The sequence below is a fragment of the Zootoca vivipara genome, chromosome 2 (assembly GCF_963506605.1).
Source record: "Zootoca vivipara chromosome 2, rZooViv1.1, whole genome shotgun sequence".
Lineage (NCBI taxonomy): Eukaryota > Metazoa > Chordata > Lepidosauria > Squamata > Lacertidae > Zootoca > Zootoca vivipara.
The window spans coordinates 82,337,718-82,352,464 of record NC_083277.1 but is presented as its reverse complement, the minus strand read 5'-3'; the positions used below and the strand labels follow the sequence as shown (position 1 = coordinate 82,352,464).

The following is a 14,747-nucleotide window of genomic DNA, read 5'->3' as shown; positions in this document are numbered from 1 at the left end:
TGAAATGCATTACGTATTAACACACTAAGCCAATTTGGCAATGTAGCCAAAGCATCTCTAATAACCATCACTTTATTAATGCAGCAAAATGTGTACTCCCAAGACATGTGCAAATGGATCTGCATTGCCTGAGATAATAGTCCTCTCTGTTGAGGGAGTACACCTCTGCTTTGCAAGAGGAGCTCTGAAGAGAGGCAATATCTTTTCACCAAGGAGGAGACATGGGTTGTGGGTTTTGCAGATAGGACATCACTACAGCTGAGATAGACAACCTGGAAATAAGACAGGAGTTATAATCAGGGCAGGAACATTAATATTACACCAATAATAGCAATGCAAATAGTAAAGGGGAACCTCTTTCTGCTGCAGCCGCCAGCCCAATTCCCAAAGAATGAACAGCTAGCCACAGATAGAGCTGGCTCAGAAAATTAGCACCATAGCCATATATAACCATATTAAAGTGAGCTAGCATGTACCTTAGGATCCTTGGGATCAGGAATGTGGAGCCTGTAGTCCATCAATATCTAGAGGGCTACAATTTTATAAACATCCCTGACTACTAGCCATGCTGGCTGGGGCGGATGTGGCTTAGAACCCAACATCTAGAGAGCCACAGCCCCCCACCCCTAGTCTGGCTAGTGAAGCAACACTTAAAGGTTTCTGGGAAGTAAATGACTTAATCAGAAAGAATGGAACTTATTAAGAAAAAGGCAGAATAAACATTTATCTATGAATACGTTATTACAAGGTCTGAATGATTAAGGCTACCCCAAAATGAGGTTGGATAGATTTAGGAGGAAAAGGAAGAAGTATTGTTACCAATGATTAATCTGCTGAGACAAGCAGAAAAATAGAAATTATCAGTGTGGTAGGTTAAATATAAATAGAGAAATTAGCCCAGACTGGATTTGGGCGTGGGGAAGATTGGATTACCGGTAAAGGTAAAGGGACCCCTGACCATTAGGTCCAGTCATGACCGACTCTGGGGTTGCGCGCTCATCTCGCATTATTGGCCGAGGGAGCCGGCGTATAGCTTCCAGGTCATGTGGCCAGCATGACTAAGCCGCTTCTGGCAAACCAGAGCAGCACATGGAAACGCCGTTTACCTTCCCGCTGTAGCAGTTCCTATTTATCTACTTGCATTTTGACGTGCTTTCGAACTGCTAGGTTGACAGGAGTTGGGACCAAGCAACGGGAGCTCACCCCGTCACAGGGATTCGAACCGCCGACCTTCTGATCAGCAAGCCCTAGGCTCAGTGGTTTAACCACAGCGCCACCTGGGTCCCGTTGGATTACCGGTAGTTACATCAAAAAGTTCCATTGTGGGTATTCAAGGTGCCAGGCCACTCATTTCCATTCCAAAGGAGGGAACCTCAGGGTGGGGCTTGCCTTGAGCTTTATAATCTTTCAGAGCAATAGTTTCTGGGCAAGAGATGCTGGTTGAAGTTTCCACACAAGTGCTGTACCCTTAATTTTCCATGTGCAACTGCATACTGTTTGTGGCAAAGGGAAAGCAGCTGTGTGCCTCTTGTCTCAAAGTTGACTTGGCAGCAGTAAGAAATTAACACAGGACTCAATGAAAGGCTGAAAGAAGTAAAAGAACCTGACTCACATGAAGCTGCTCATCATCTGTTTGGTATCTTCTGAACTCCGAGAGTTGGCAAAGCTGATGAATGAACAGTAGACAGCAATCCAGGCACACCACTTTAGCTGCAAACAGCAGAGTAATGTACTGAAAGCCTTAATGAAATCCCAAGGATTAAGCAATACTATTTATTCCCTAGTACAAGTGTAAAACCATGATAAGCACTCTGCCTTGTTTCTTTACTCAGTTCATAGGAAACTTCCTTATGGTGAGTCAGACTATTGCTCCATCTAGCTCAATACTGTCTACAGCAGTGTTTCCCAACCAGTGTGCCTCCAGATGTTTTGGGACTACAACTCCCATCATTCCTGACCACTGGTCTTGCTAGCTAGGGATGATGGGAGTTGTAGTCCCAAAACATCTGGAGGCACACTGGTTGGGAAACACTGGTCTACAGTGACCGACAATGGCTCTCCAGGGTTTCAGGTAGGGGACACTCCAATCCCTACCTCAAGGATGCCAGGGATGGAACTTGGGAGCAAAGTAGAAGTTCTGTTACTGAGCTTACGACCCTTCCCCTGGAGGAATTGTCTTCAGTTTTAAAGATGGATACGGTACATTTTGCTAGATGAAGCTCATTCAAAGTAAATGGACGTGCAAATAATAAAATATATTTGATTTCCAGGGAACTATGAAATTAAAGTCATATTAATGCACTCGGACCTCTCAAATGATAGCACATTGTCCATGGGCATTTCAAATATCTAGAGTGTTTACCTATATAATATAAACTCAAAACTAACTACAAATTTTGTAATTTTGTGTCAGAAAAACCAATGTTAGTTGTGAATTGGAACTCTGCAACATACAAGAAAGATCAATAATAAAAGAGTCAGAAAGTCCCTTTGGTTCATCGTTTTGTTAGTATACAAAATCAAATGGAAATTTAAGTCATTTAATGGCCATTTTTAAGGTTCAAAGACACAGATATTACCATACAGATCTCAATATATTGTTACAGAGTAAGTCTTTCTGTATTTTTTTTCATTAAATGCTATCATTCCTAAAAGTCTTAATGAAAAATAAAATGCTCTTTAAATATTATATGTATATACATTGTCATAAGATTTCATCCTTTTCTGGATGAACTATAGGCGTCTGTTAATATTAGTGTAGATTTGACATATCATATACTTAATTGGGTGCTTTAATTTGGAGTTTACGGTTGAATCACATTGTAACTTACAATTATTACAATTGTATTATTGTAATACTTATTACAATTATTAACTAACGCTGTTGTTCAAAGACTTGTACCTCTGTTATCTAGAAGAAAAGTGAAGCACTCTGACTTGGAGATCTTTATAAGTAATTGTAAATTAGACTCCATAGCTAACATGAATTGAAGCATCATGAAATCATTATTTACCCTCAACATTCAACTGATTGATGAGCCTTTGGGGCCCAATAAATGTTCATCATCTGTGTGCTATTCTCTTATCTGACTATTGCAAAGAATTGTTTAGCAGTTGGGTAGCATTCCTTGGAGAGACTAAAATAGCAGGGAAATAGTGAAGGTTTAAGCACAGGAATATTATGCAGTTAATCTGACAGAAAGAAGGAAAAGAAACTGTGTCATTTATTACTAGAATAAGATGCTCAATCCAGGACTGTTAGGCACATTAAACTAACTGGGGTTGTTGATGACAGATTACCTTCCAGAGATTATATGATTTTCAAAATTATATAATCCAATAGCAGTGTAATAATTACAAGATAACAAGCAGCTGCTAGAATCTTGTGGTTAATTGGCTCAGCTAGTGTTCTGGATGTCCTGAAGTCAAAAGGCCAAGCACTGCAATACTCACCTTCAGCATCAAGCCACACATACTGAAAATCATTCCCAGTAGATTCATGTAGTCTGGTGTGGGGTCTTCCAGGGTAGGGTTGTTCTCTGTGGATGGAGGTTTGTATCTATAAAGTAAAAATCCCATTATGGTGGAAAGAAAACATTTTAAATTGTGCTTGAAAATAAAACAGCTTTATCCACAACCATATCAAAATAAGGAGGAAGACATCAATGGGAGTTTCTCTGCTACTAATAAGGTTTCATGCAGCTTCAAGCCAACATGCCTAGAGTTGTTTAGGTGTGGGGAACCTTTAGTCCTCCACATGTTGCTGAAGTATAACTCCTATAACCTCCAGCAAGCATGGCCAATGGCCATAGCTGCCAAGTTTCCCCTTTTCTCATGAGGAAGCCTATTCAGCATAAGGGAATTTCCCTTAAAAAAAGGGAGAACTTGGCAGCTATGCCAATGGCCAGGGATAAAGGGAGTCATATTTAAGTAACATCTGGAGGCCAAACATTCTCTGAACCTGCTCTAGTGTCTGTGGGAAAAGAAATGGTGCCAGTCTCCAAAATTGTTCTCACACAGTTCAAGAAAAACATCTCTCCTAAAGGTTACTCAGTCACATATTTCTGGATTTTCCAAGCATTCATATTACATGAATTTGTGGTGAAAATTATATATTGTACTTCTGTATGTTGCAAGAACGAGTGCTTTCTATATACCCATGAAATCATTAGTGACCAGCAACACAAGCTGCTAATACTATTTTGTAAACTTTTAAAAACTTTATTTTGTAAAAATTAAAAGGTGTCACTGCCCTGTGTTTCTGGCATGTTCATGTGTCCCATTTTAAAAAAGTGATGGATATGTGATGGGGAAGGATTCTAGCAAAGTGACAGCACACATGCTTTGCATACTTAGGTGGAATTCAATGTAATGCTAAGTAGGCTATATGCATGTACAAAATGAGGTCTGCTCATGCAACAATACTCCCCCCTGCCCCCCCTAACGCTGTTCTGGGGGTCCACCCAATCATCAAGTGCATATTTAGGGGGGGGGTGAGTATATGGTTGGGAAGTCCTGCTGCATAAGCGGACTTTGTTCCATACACGCAACAACGCTGTTAAATCCTGCGCCAAACGTCTCCAGGTCAATATGCAGAGCAAGATGTGCCAAGTGCAAGTGCCTATGCTCAAGGTCACCCTGCACACTACAGCAACAGCTCACCACTTTCTTTGTTTCAGAACATTTTTTAAACTCTCTGCAAGTCACCGCTGCAATACTGAAGCTTCCCTGTTTCTGTTTTGAGCACCTATATGCAGTAACACACACACACACACACACACACACACACACACAGGACCGGATTGAGGTTTGATGAGGCCCTAAGCTACTGAAGGTAATGTTGCTGTTTTTTGTGTTGAATATATGATATATGGTAATTATGGACCTAATAGGCATCTAAAGCCATTTGCACATAACAAAATATGTGTTTTATCCAAGTAATTGTTCAACTGAAATACAATTAAGAAGCAGCATATTAATAGTGAAATACAATTAAGAAGTAGTATATATTTTGGAAATGTACATCCAGTTTTATTCCCTTTTAAAAAAATTTTGGGCCCCCAAGAGAGTGGGGCCCTAAGCTATAGCTTGTTACCATAGCTTATACGTAAATCTGGCACTGCACGTGCGCGCACACACATATATCCCCCGTAAGTGTGGACTGGTGGCCACACTATTCTCTTTGAAGCAGTCCAGGACTTGCAGTTGGGGCACATTTTGATCATCATCAGTCAACCACCACTAGCCATCTCTGTCCCTTAGTCTCCCTCTGCTGCAGTTTCCCCCATGAAAAGTTTCCCCTACTGCCCAGTCCGGTGGTTATTAGGAAAGGGCGCCTCTCTCTCTCTCTCTCTCCCCGCCTTGGGTTGCCATGGCGACCCCATGCCTGTCCCGCGCTACAGCGAGGGGTGACGTCTCAGCGCCCCTTCCGCAGCGCACGTCACTCCCTCGGCTCAATCTTTCCGTGCCAAAGGTCGCCCCGCTCGCGGCCTCTTCGTGGCTTTGCCCTGGCAGCTCACCCGCTCCCTCCTGCTCCCTCCCGCCCACGCCCCCCACGCCGCTGACCTGAGAACGCGATTTGGCCGCCGCGGGTCCATTACGTTGTTACCGGCCATCGCGCACCGCCTCTGGCTAACTCCTAGCACCCCCCCGCCGCCGCCACACCAACTTCCGCTTCCTTTCAGTGGCGCAAGGGGGACAAGTAACAGTGCAACACCCCGGAGTTCAAGTCTTCTCGTTCCGGTCATCAGTCCCGAGGCCGCTATACTGGAGACGCTTTAGCGGATTAATCTTCCGTGGGGGGATGCTATGGGTTGTTCAACTGAGGGAAGGAATAGAGAACCTTCCGGGTTTTTTTTCCTACCAGGGTGCTGAAATCCACGCTGTGAATGGGCGGAACTAAAGATGAGGTAGCTGTGCACCGAGGGGAGCGAATTGGAGGGCTGCGCTGTGTTCCTCATTCAATCTTCCTCCTTCCCATAATAAAATCTGGTTTTCAGTTGGCAGTTAAACGTTGGGGGGAAGCTATAAGAGGTGCTAAGTCGTTTTTCAGTCACGTTGCGCATGTTTGATTCCTGGTTGTGGTCTGAAGGGGCATGGGTGAAACGAAGCAGGTTTGGCCCGGAACCACATGTAAAAGAAAGGCGGGATATAAATTTAAGAAAATAAGTAAATCAAGCTATATAGGCAAGGTACTGTAAAGGATAATACAGCATTTCTCAAAAATGGCTACCGTAGGAGGAGAGTTATATTGAGAAGAGCACCGGGGAGTAGTAAAGAGAGTTCTCTGGTGGTTCTCTGCAAGTTTAAAGAACTGTAGATGTGCAGAGGGTTTGCTATGTAAAGATAACTTTTAACTGGTTTGGAAAGAAGGATTTCTAGAGGGTTGACAGAAACTTGTAAAATAAGATAAGCAAGGCTACATGACATAGGTGATTTGCCTTTGCCAGTTTTCCTTTCTGGAGAAAAAAATGGTACCGGTATTTACCATTGTGAGGAAACTGGTAGCTTGAGTAGCTGTTGCAGCTGGGACCTGATTTCTCTTTATGCCTGTGTCGTTTTGTAATAGGGTGGTATTCCAAAAGGGAGAAAAATCCCAGACTCGGGGCAATCCTAACACATCATATCAATCCACTTTGGGGTTTTCGTAGAACTTGAGAATTTGCTGCGAGTGTGGCAGCTGTTGCATCCAGTATAGAAGAATCCCCATACAGCACGCCTGCTTGTCTTCATCATGGCCTTTCCAGAGCCAAAACTGAAGAAGCCTGAATTGCCAAAGAAACTTCTGGGCACACTGGAATGTAAACAGGGAGCTGTCAGGGCAGTGAGGTTCAATGGTGAGTGTACCCTTGATCCTATAACATGGTGTTGAATTTTTAGAACCAGAGAAACAAAGCAGAGTCTAGTGTGTGATTTAGAATTTTTAGAGGTGAAGTTGTGGTAGCCTGTTGCAGTTAAACCAGCAAGGAGTCTTGTGACGCCTTAGTTAATGCAGGTGTGGGGATGCCCACTACATCAGATGCATGAAGTGCAGTCCTCAGTTACCTGGCATATATACATAGAAAAGTGCAAAGGAGGAAAACCCAAAAGTTGGAGTTGAATGGCAATGCAATGCATAAAGTACATATTAGGGCAGTATTCAACTAAAGGTTTGTGCTAGTGCAAGGATTAATACTAGCACAGTGGGATTTCCCCTGCCCTGTACCATCCCCAAATCCACTCTGGAGGGTTGGGGGTGGGGAGAAACCCAGAAGAGATTTAGAGTGGGGGGGGGTGGGGAGAAGGGGGAGAGAGAATGTTCCATTGCTCAAGAGGAAATCCTTGCACTGATGGAACATTCAGCTTAGTGCTATATTAAATATAATCCTTAGTGATTCATGTGCTAAAGAAAATAATAATGATTGGGGGAAAGTGTCTATACTGTGGTTATAAGTTTCTTGCTCAAGGAGAAAATTTTCAGAAAATAGGAAAGGCAAATCTGTCAGGAACACTGCTGAAGAGTGTTGCATTGGATACTGTTCAGTGAGTTTTTCCTCTCCCCCCCCCCTGCAGTGGATGGAAATTATTGTCTCACCTGTGGCAGTGACAAATCACTTAAGCTCTGGAACCCCCTCAAAGGCACTCTCCTTAAGACTTACAGTGGCCATGGCTATGAGGTTCTGGATGCAGCAGGGTAAGAACTGGGGAGAGGGAGCCACACTTTTGGAAAAAAAGATTTTGTGGTGAAATACCACCAGAAACTTTGAGATGGTATGCCCTTTTAAAATGTGGCTCTTTTGGGGGGTATTGGGTTGTTGTTTTTATTTTGATTATATATATTGTGGTTTTATATTTTGATTTTGTTCTATGAACCACCCTGAGACTTCCAGGTATAGGGTAGTACAGTGGTACCTTGGTTTGCATACGTTTTGGATTACAAACATGTCAAACCCGGAAGCGCCTGTCCTAGTTTGCAACCTTTTTTCGATTACGAACAAATTTTTTTGGGGAGGCCCCATTGGCAAAAGCACACCTTGGGTTACAACCTGTTTTGGTTTACAAACGGACCTCTGGAACGGATTATGGTTGTAAACCAAGGTACCACTGTATATAAAATCTATCAATCAATTTTTTTAAAAACTGGCTGGAAAGCAGGTGGGTCACTGGTCACAACTTTTGTGGTCTATGCTTCGTCTACTTTTCTACTGGAGTAGTGAGCAGGGCAAAGTAGAGTTTTAGAAATTGCTTGGTAAACAAATTAAATCCTCTGACCTGCCTGTGTTGCATAAATTTAATTTTTAATGTTATACAATACAGCAGGAATCATAATCATAATCAAAAGAAAAAAAATATGGATGAATAAATTTTTTACATTCCAGAAAGAAATAAAAATCAGTTTCTCCATGAAGCTATCAGTTGTATATTAAACCAATTTAAATGCATTGTCTTAATTTGCAAAACTTGGACCTGCTAGCTGTTGGGAGAAAACCTGTGAATAGCATAGTAGTACTGTCCCACTACCCAGGGTGACGCTGTGGGTTAAACCACAGAGCTTAGGGCTTGCCGATTAGGTCAGCGGTTCGAATCCCCGCGACGGGGTGAGCTCCCGTTGCTTGATCCCTGTTCCTGCCCACCTAGCAGTTCAAAAGCACGTCAAAGTGCAAGTAGATAAATAGGTACCGCTCCAGCGGGAAGGTAAACGGCATTTCCATGCGCTGCTCTGGTTCGCAGGAGCGGCTTTGTCATGCTGGCCACGTGACCTCGAAGTTGTACTCCGGCTCTCTCGGCCAATAACGTGAGATAAGCACCGCAACCCCAGAGCCGGTCACGACTGGACCTTATGGTCAGGGGTCCCTTTACCTTTACCTTTACTGTCCCACTACCCAGCCAGTGATAATAGGATATCCTATTCAGTCCCTGCCCCATACATTTGAACCCATCTTTAATGTCCTACGGTTTGAAACTTAGCTTTTGAAAAATTAAACCTGACAATCTTAACACAGTAAGAATACAGCAATTCAGGGAATTGCACATACAGGAAGCAATCAGGATGCTTTCTCCATCATTATCTGTCTCTATTCACCCTGCAGATCATTTGATAACAGCCAGCTTTGTTCATGTGGTGCGGACAAGACAGTAGTGTTGTGGGATGTTGCCACAGGTCAAGTGATTCGCAAGTTCCGTGGCCATGCAGGGGTAAGACCTCTTCTGTCCTTTGTCCCTTCCAAGAAAATGGAACAGAGTAACTTTCCTGGATCAGACCAATCTAGTCTAGCATCCTTTTCACCACAGTGACCAATCTCAAATCTCACAAGCTGGGTATGAGAGCTTTTGTTTCTCAGTGGCCGGCATTCAAAATCATGCTGCCTCTGATTTTAGAAGACTATATTGTATAGCTGTCATGACTAGTAGCCATTGATAGCTTTATCCTCCATTACTTTGTTCAGTTCCCTTTCTAAGCCATTTATGATGGTTGTCATTGCCACATCTTGTGGCAGCGAGTTCCATAGTTTAACTATGTGCTATGTTAAGAAAGACTTCTTTTTGACTGTCCTGAATCTTCCACCAGTTTCATTGGATCACCCCAGGTTATAATGCTATAAGACAGGGAGAAATGGTCTGTGTCCACTTTTTCTGTACCCTGTATAATTTTATATACTGCTATCATGTGTGTGCATCCTACTTACTCACCTTTTCCCCTAAACTAAAAAGCACCAAATACTGCAATCTTTCTGCATAGGTGAGTTTCTCCACCCACCTGATCATTTTGCTTGCGCTTTTCTGCACATGATTCAAATATCCAGCTTTATATGCACATAAGAAGGCGAATTCTTCTTAGCTTCCACTGGGGGATGATGGTAGAAATGTGTTCTGCCTCACAGTGACTGGATAATGTCTGCAGTTTTGTCTGTTTGGCATCTAAAAACCTGTGTGGTAGAAAATACTATTGACACCTTAGATACTACAGTAGGAGGAAGTTTATGAGAAGTGTCAAAGTATTGCATGCTGGCTACAAAACTACATTGGATGTTTGGCTTGTGGGGTGGAAATAGTAATGAAGAGAGAGCTCTGTAGAAGTTCAAGGAGTTCAAAGAGTTGAGGTACTTTGTGTAGAAATGTGGCAGGAATGGGAACAGAGAATGTAATCCTTCTATGCTTGAATCTGTTAAACCAGTCAGACAATAGTCATTGCTTATCTCATTCTCTTCTCTCTATCCTCACCTGGCAGAAAGTAAACTGTGTCCAGTTCAATGAAGAGGCAACTGTGATCCTTTCGGGTAAGGAATGCTTTTCTTCTCACTCTGCTTCACTGTTAATCCCAGAGAACTCATTTTAGGCTCTACTCAATATACTTCTTTGCTCTCTTGCAGGTGCCATTGACTCCAGTGTCCGCTGCTGGGATTGCCGGTCACGCAGACCAGATCCCATCCAAATCCTGGATGAGGCCAAGGATGGCATTTCCAGCCTGAAGGTGTCAGACCATGAAATCCTTACAGGGTAAGGAAAGGTGGGGTGAAGTTAGAGCTGGAGAGGGCAAATTCCCTGCCATGCACAGTCCATGCTGGAACTTGGGATCTGTTAGGGGCTTCCGGACCCATCCAGGTATGTTTCACCCCTCTACTCATCTGCAATGGATTGAAGGAAGCCTACTCAGGAAGCCCTATGGCTGCAATCACATTCCAAAATACAGTGTATGGTCACTGACATTGTTTTGTTATTTATAATTATTATAAATATAAAACTTTTTAACATTATCTTCTATGCTGTTCTCATAAAGTTGGTGTTTTGCATTACCAGCATTTGACAATACTTGACTGACCAATTGATCAGATTCTTTTCGGAAAAAAGCCCAATCCTAAAGTCACATAGCTGTGTAGCTCCATACTGTGTAGATTCCTCTCATTTCTAAACATTCATCAGAAACTAACAAATATTTTCAGGGTTTGCTCCAAAAGGGAGAAAGTTAGTTTCAAACGAATACAGGTGTATGGGGAGTCCTGTCCCACAACTTGAGTTCCATGGTTTGAAAACCAGGAATGTTGAAAGGGCACCCTTTGAGACCTCAGAGTCGTCAGCCAATGTGCTTGCTGAGTGCCACCCTCCTGCTGCCAGCTGATTTCCACTGCCCCCTTTTTATTTCTCAGTTCTGTAGATGGGCGTGTCCGTCGTTATGACCTCCGTGCTGGGGAGCTCTACTCAGATTACATCGGAAGTGAGTATTGCTTACAGACTTGTTGACAATTTGGTATGATGAGACAATTTTCAGGGTGATAATTCCTGTTGCATTTCCTTTGCCTCCCTCACCTGTATTCCCCTCCCTCTTCTCTTTAGCAGATGCCCCTCAGGTCCAAACTGAAGGAACTCAGCCACATCTTGCATCATATGTCTGACACTGACTCATTCTAGGCAGTGATCTCTGCGAGCTACTATTCCTTCCTTCCTTTCTAATTTGTAGCCCTGAAGAAACCCCTAGGAACAAATTCTGGTGGGGATTGCCCAGAATCTTGCACTTTTTTGTTTCTTGATGCAATCAATCACAGCGCTGCCATATTTTCATTATAGGTCCCATCACCTGCGTGTGTTTCAGCAAAGATGGGCAATGTACCCTGGCTGCTAGCTTGGATTCTACTCTGCGTTTGCTGGACAAGGATACGGGCGAACTACTAGGAGAGTAAGCAATGCAGTTATTTAGTCCTGTCATTAAAGCTTACCCCCACCTCACCCTGTTGTCGACAGACAATAGCAGCTCAAAAGAGTGGCTGTTCTTCAGCATTTGGGTGCAGCCAATCCAGTGTTTAAGTGTATGAGTGCTTCCATGTAAAAGAACCTAGAGGACTAGAGAAATTTGTGCAATACAGATCTTTATACATTGAATCAGAGCCACAGTCAGTTTGCCTTGAACTCTGGTGATGCTGGGCTTTTGTTATCCTCCATCTACCTTGCCAGGGACTAGTAACAACCATAGGTGGACTGATGGGGGAAAGCTTGACTGAGAAAAGCAGAAATATTCTCCTCTTTCTCATCCCATTTTCCCCCCAATGACACCCCTAGATATACAGGCCACAAGAATGTAACCTATAAGATGGACTGCTGCATGAGCGAGAGGGACACTCATGTTGGGAGCTGCTCTGAGGATGGGAAGGTGTACTTCTGGGACCTGGTGGAGGTGAGCAGAATGACCTGGGGAAATGGAGGTGTTTCTTCTTGGGCAGTCATGTGACTTACCAGATCTTCATGGGAGTTGAGCCACAGATACAGTGTGTGTGTGGGGGGGTGCAGTTTGGGGGGCTTGACTTCCGTTTGGTTGGATAAGGCAACATTTAATTTAGGAGAACAAAGCATGCAGCCTTCTCTCCAAATTGTTGGTGGTCAGCAGAGATTTTAGCTCAGTGCCTTAACTGCTGACAGTAACTGTAGCTGTTTTTTGTATGACTTAGTTGCCTGAATATGACCACTAAGAACATAGGCAGAGGAATTACGGTAATACATAGCATTTTCCAATCTATGTGTTAAACGAACAGTTAAAGCAGTGGTTTTCAGCCAGTGGCACCCTGGGGTGCTTTGAATGATGGTCGGGGTGCCACGGGCAACATTGGCCTCTGTGCCTCTTTCCTTCCTTCCTTCCCTCCCTCCTCTGATGCCCTCTTGCATCTCTGCCTCCCAGAGGCTTGCAGAGTTATTTATTGCAGCAGCCCTGGCTACAAGCTCCCCAGGCGAATGGTGCCTCTGGGGCTGGTCAGGGAGGATCAAGGGGGCAGCTCAGAGACCAGGGGAGGAGGCAGCTGCGGCTGCCCAGAGGACTCCCAAGGAGAGGGGATTGGAAAGGAGGCTGAGGGAACCCTCCACAAGGGAGGGGTGAGGGGCTGCCAGCTCTGCAGGCAAGGGGTGACATATCTGGGCTCCTGAGCCCACAGAGGTGCCGCAGAAAGAATGTAGTTGGTCAAGGGAGCCACGGACTCAAAAAGGTTGAAAATCTGTGAGTTTTAAGTGTTACGTAGACCACTATCACTTATCTGAAGTTTATGGGAGGAAGCACTTTTGATGCAACTGTATCGGTTCGAAGCTAAAGGCAATATTTTAAATCTCTGGTGTAAATAACACTTGCTTCCTCATGACCATTGAGGATCAGGTACAGTTTGCATGCTTTCCACTGCAAGGCATTTCTTCTCTTTCCTCTCTTAAACTTGGATTGTCCCTTTCTCATATTGATCATTCAGCACAAGAGGTGGTGCTTGAATAGCAGATGCAATTCTGAAATCCAGCCCATGTCTAGCTGCCCAAGTGTTAGGAGTACATGTTATCTCTACCCTTATCTTCATTCTTCTTCTTCTCTCTCCTCTTCACAGGGGTCCCTTGCCCTGAGCTTGCCTGTGAGCAACACTGCAGTTCAGTCTCTGTCCTTTCACCCAACTGAGTCTTGCTTGCTCACTGCTGCAGAGGGCCGTGTGCAGTTTTGGAGGGAGGAGTCATACGTGGCTGAGGAAGGGGAACCAGCCTGATGGTCCCTGTCCTGGCATGAGTGGAGGACCGTAGCTGCAAGGAGATGGAACTCTCAGCCATACCTCTCTTCAGAAGCACAGTACTGTTTCCACTGCCTTCGGGAAGGTGTGCAACACTGGACTCCCCTGCTCTTTGGAATCTCACTTTGTAATTAAGTATTACAAGCATCAGTTGCAATCTCTCAGTTCCATTACCAGTTTCCAGAGGGATGGCCATGTTAGTCTCCCTCAACCATCAGCAGGTTTCTGTTTTATAAGTACTCTCATCTTTCAACATTAATACCTGTGTTGATTGTTCTCCCCCCCCCAAAAAAAGGACTGTATTGTTTTACTGAAAACTAAGTAAAATTAAGTTATTTTTCAGACTGCTCATTTGCCTAAGGCCACTTAGTGGGCTTCGTGGCCTTGCAGGTAGGGATCTAAGCCTGGGTTGCTCACATTCAGCCCCAAAACTGCAGCCACTGCTCTACATTGGCTCTTGTTTACTTCGCATAAATACTATACAGTATAAGGAGGCCTGGACTGGAATGCAGCAGCCACCAGTCACACAACTGGACAGCTCAGTGCACTCAGTCCCACCACATCCTGGTAGGAGCCTCCTGGAGCAAGTTTAGCCACATTGTTCAAACCAGCTTGACCGGTCTGGGAAACAAAAATTGCCTGTAGCTGTGTTGATGTCTAATATCAATGAGAAAAACGTAAAGCATGCCGGGACACAAGGGAATAGGCCAAAGTGCCAACCAGAGACATTTTAAACAGCTTACTACAAACAGCAGGCAGATCCAGTGGTTGGAGCCCTGCTTGCCACACTGTTGCTCTAAGAGTGCTTAGGTGTCTAGGAGTTAGGCAGCACTTCCTTCCACTTACCTGATATTTCCTTACCTGATCATTTGTGTTTCATGTGATCAACAGCTATTTACTTTAATGAAACTAATGCCCAAACTGCACAACATGTAAGGAGATCACCTAAGAGGCACATGGCGGAGTAGTGACTAGATATTTCTGAAGTCACAGCTCTATTGTTTTATTGTGTTTGCTTCCTTGCTTTAATAGGTATTTTATTGCATTGGGTTTTTTTTAATAGCTATTACCCAGCCAAGTCAGAAATGGAAACAAACTGAAGGCAAGAGCTGCTTCCCATAACAACTGTATTACAATTACTACTTGCATTCTGAAAACGATGTTTTTATCAAATCCTACAACTTTCCCTGCTGCCTTGGGATGGGGGAAACTCAGGCCTCTCTCTCTCTCTATGTGTGTGTGTGCAAA

General features: G+C 43.9%; 2 protein-coding genes across 4 annotated transcripts; one reads left to right on the top strand and one right to left on the bottom strand.

Moving 5' to 3' along the window:
- Positions 1-56: 56 nt before the first annotated feature.
- WDR83OS (WD repeat domain 83 opposite strand) lies at positions 57-5,701 on the bottom strand. Its single transcript, XM_035104909.2, has 4 exons — positions 5,566-5,701; positions 3,454-3,559; positions 1,613-1,710; positions 57-272 (listed from the first exon to the last, which is right to left on the bottom strand). The coding sequence occupies exons 1-4, from the start codon at positions 5,613-5,615 to the stop codon at positions 206-208; spliced, it is 321 nt and encodes a 106-aa protein (XP_034960800.1). The 5' UTR covers positions 5,616-5,701; the 3' UTR covers positions 57-205.
- Positions 5,615-13,813, top strand: WDR83 (WD repeat domain 83). 3 transcript variants are annotated; one of them, XM_035104902.2, is made up of 10 exons: positions 5,615-5,909; positions 6,569-6,836; positions 7,552-7,672; positions 9,069-9,174; positions 10,208-10,256; positions 10,350-10,476; positions 11,124-11,191; positions 11,542-11,650; positions 12,031-12,145; positions 13,326-13,813. In XM_035104902.2, the coding sequence occupies exons 2-10, from the start codon at positions 6,734-6,736 to the stop codon at positions 13,476-13,478; spliced, it is 951 nt and encodes a 316-aa protein (XP_034960793.1). In that variant the 5' UTR covers positions 5,615-5,909; positions 6,569-6,733; the 3' UTR covers positions 13,479-13,813. The 3 variants fall into 3 exon arrangements, with proteins under 3 accessions (XP_034960793.1, XP_034960794.1, XP_034960792.1); XM_035104903.2 differs by lacking the exon at positions 5,615-5,909 and adding an exon at positions 5,968-6,033; XM_035104901.2 differs by lacking the exon at positions 5,615-5,909 and adding an exon at positions 5,968-6,191.
- Positions 13,814-14,747: the final 934 nt, after the last annotated feature.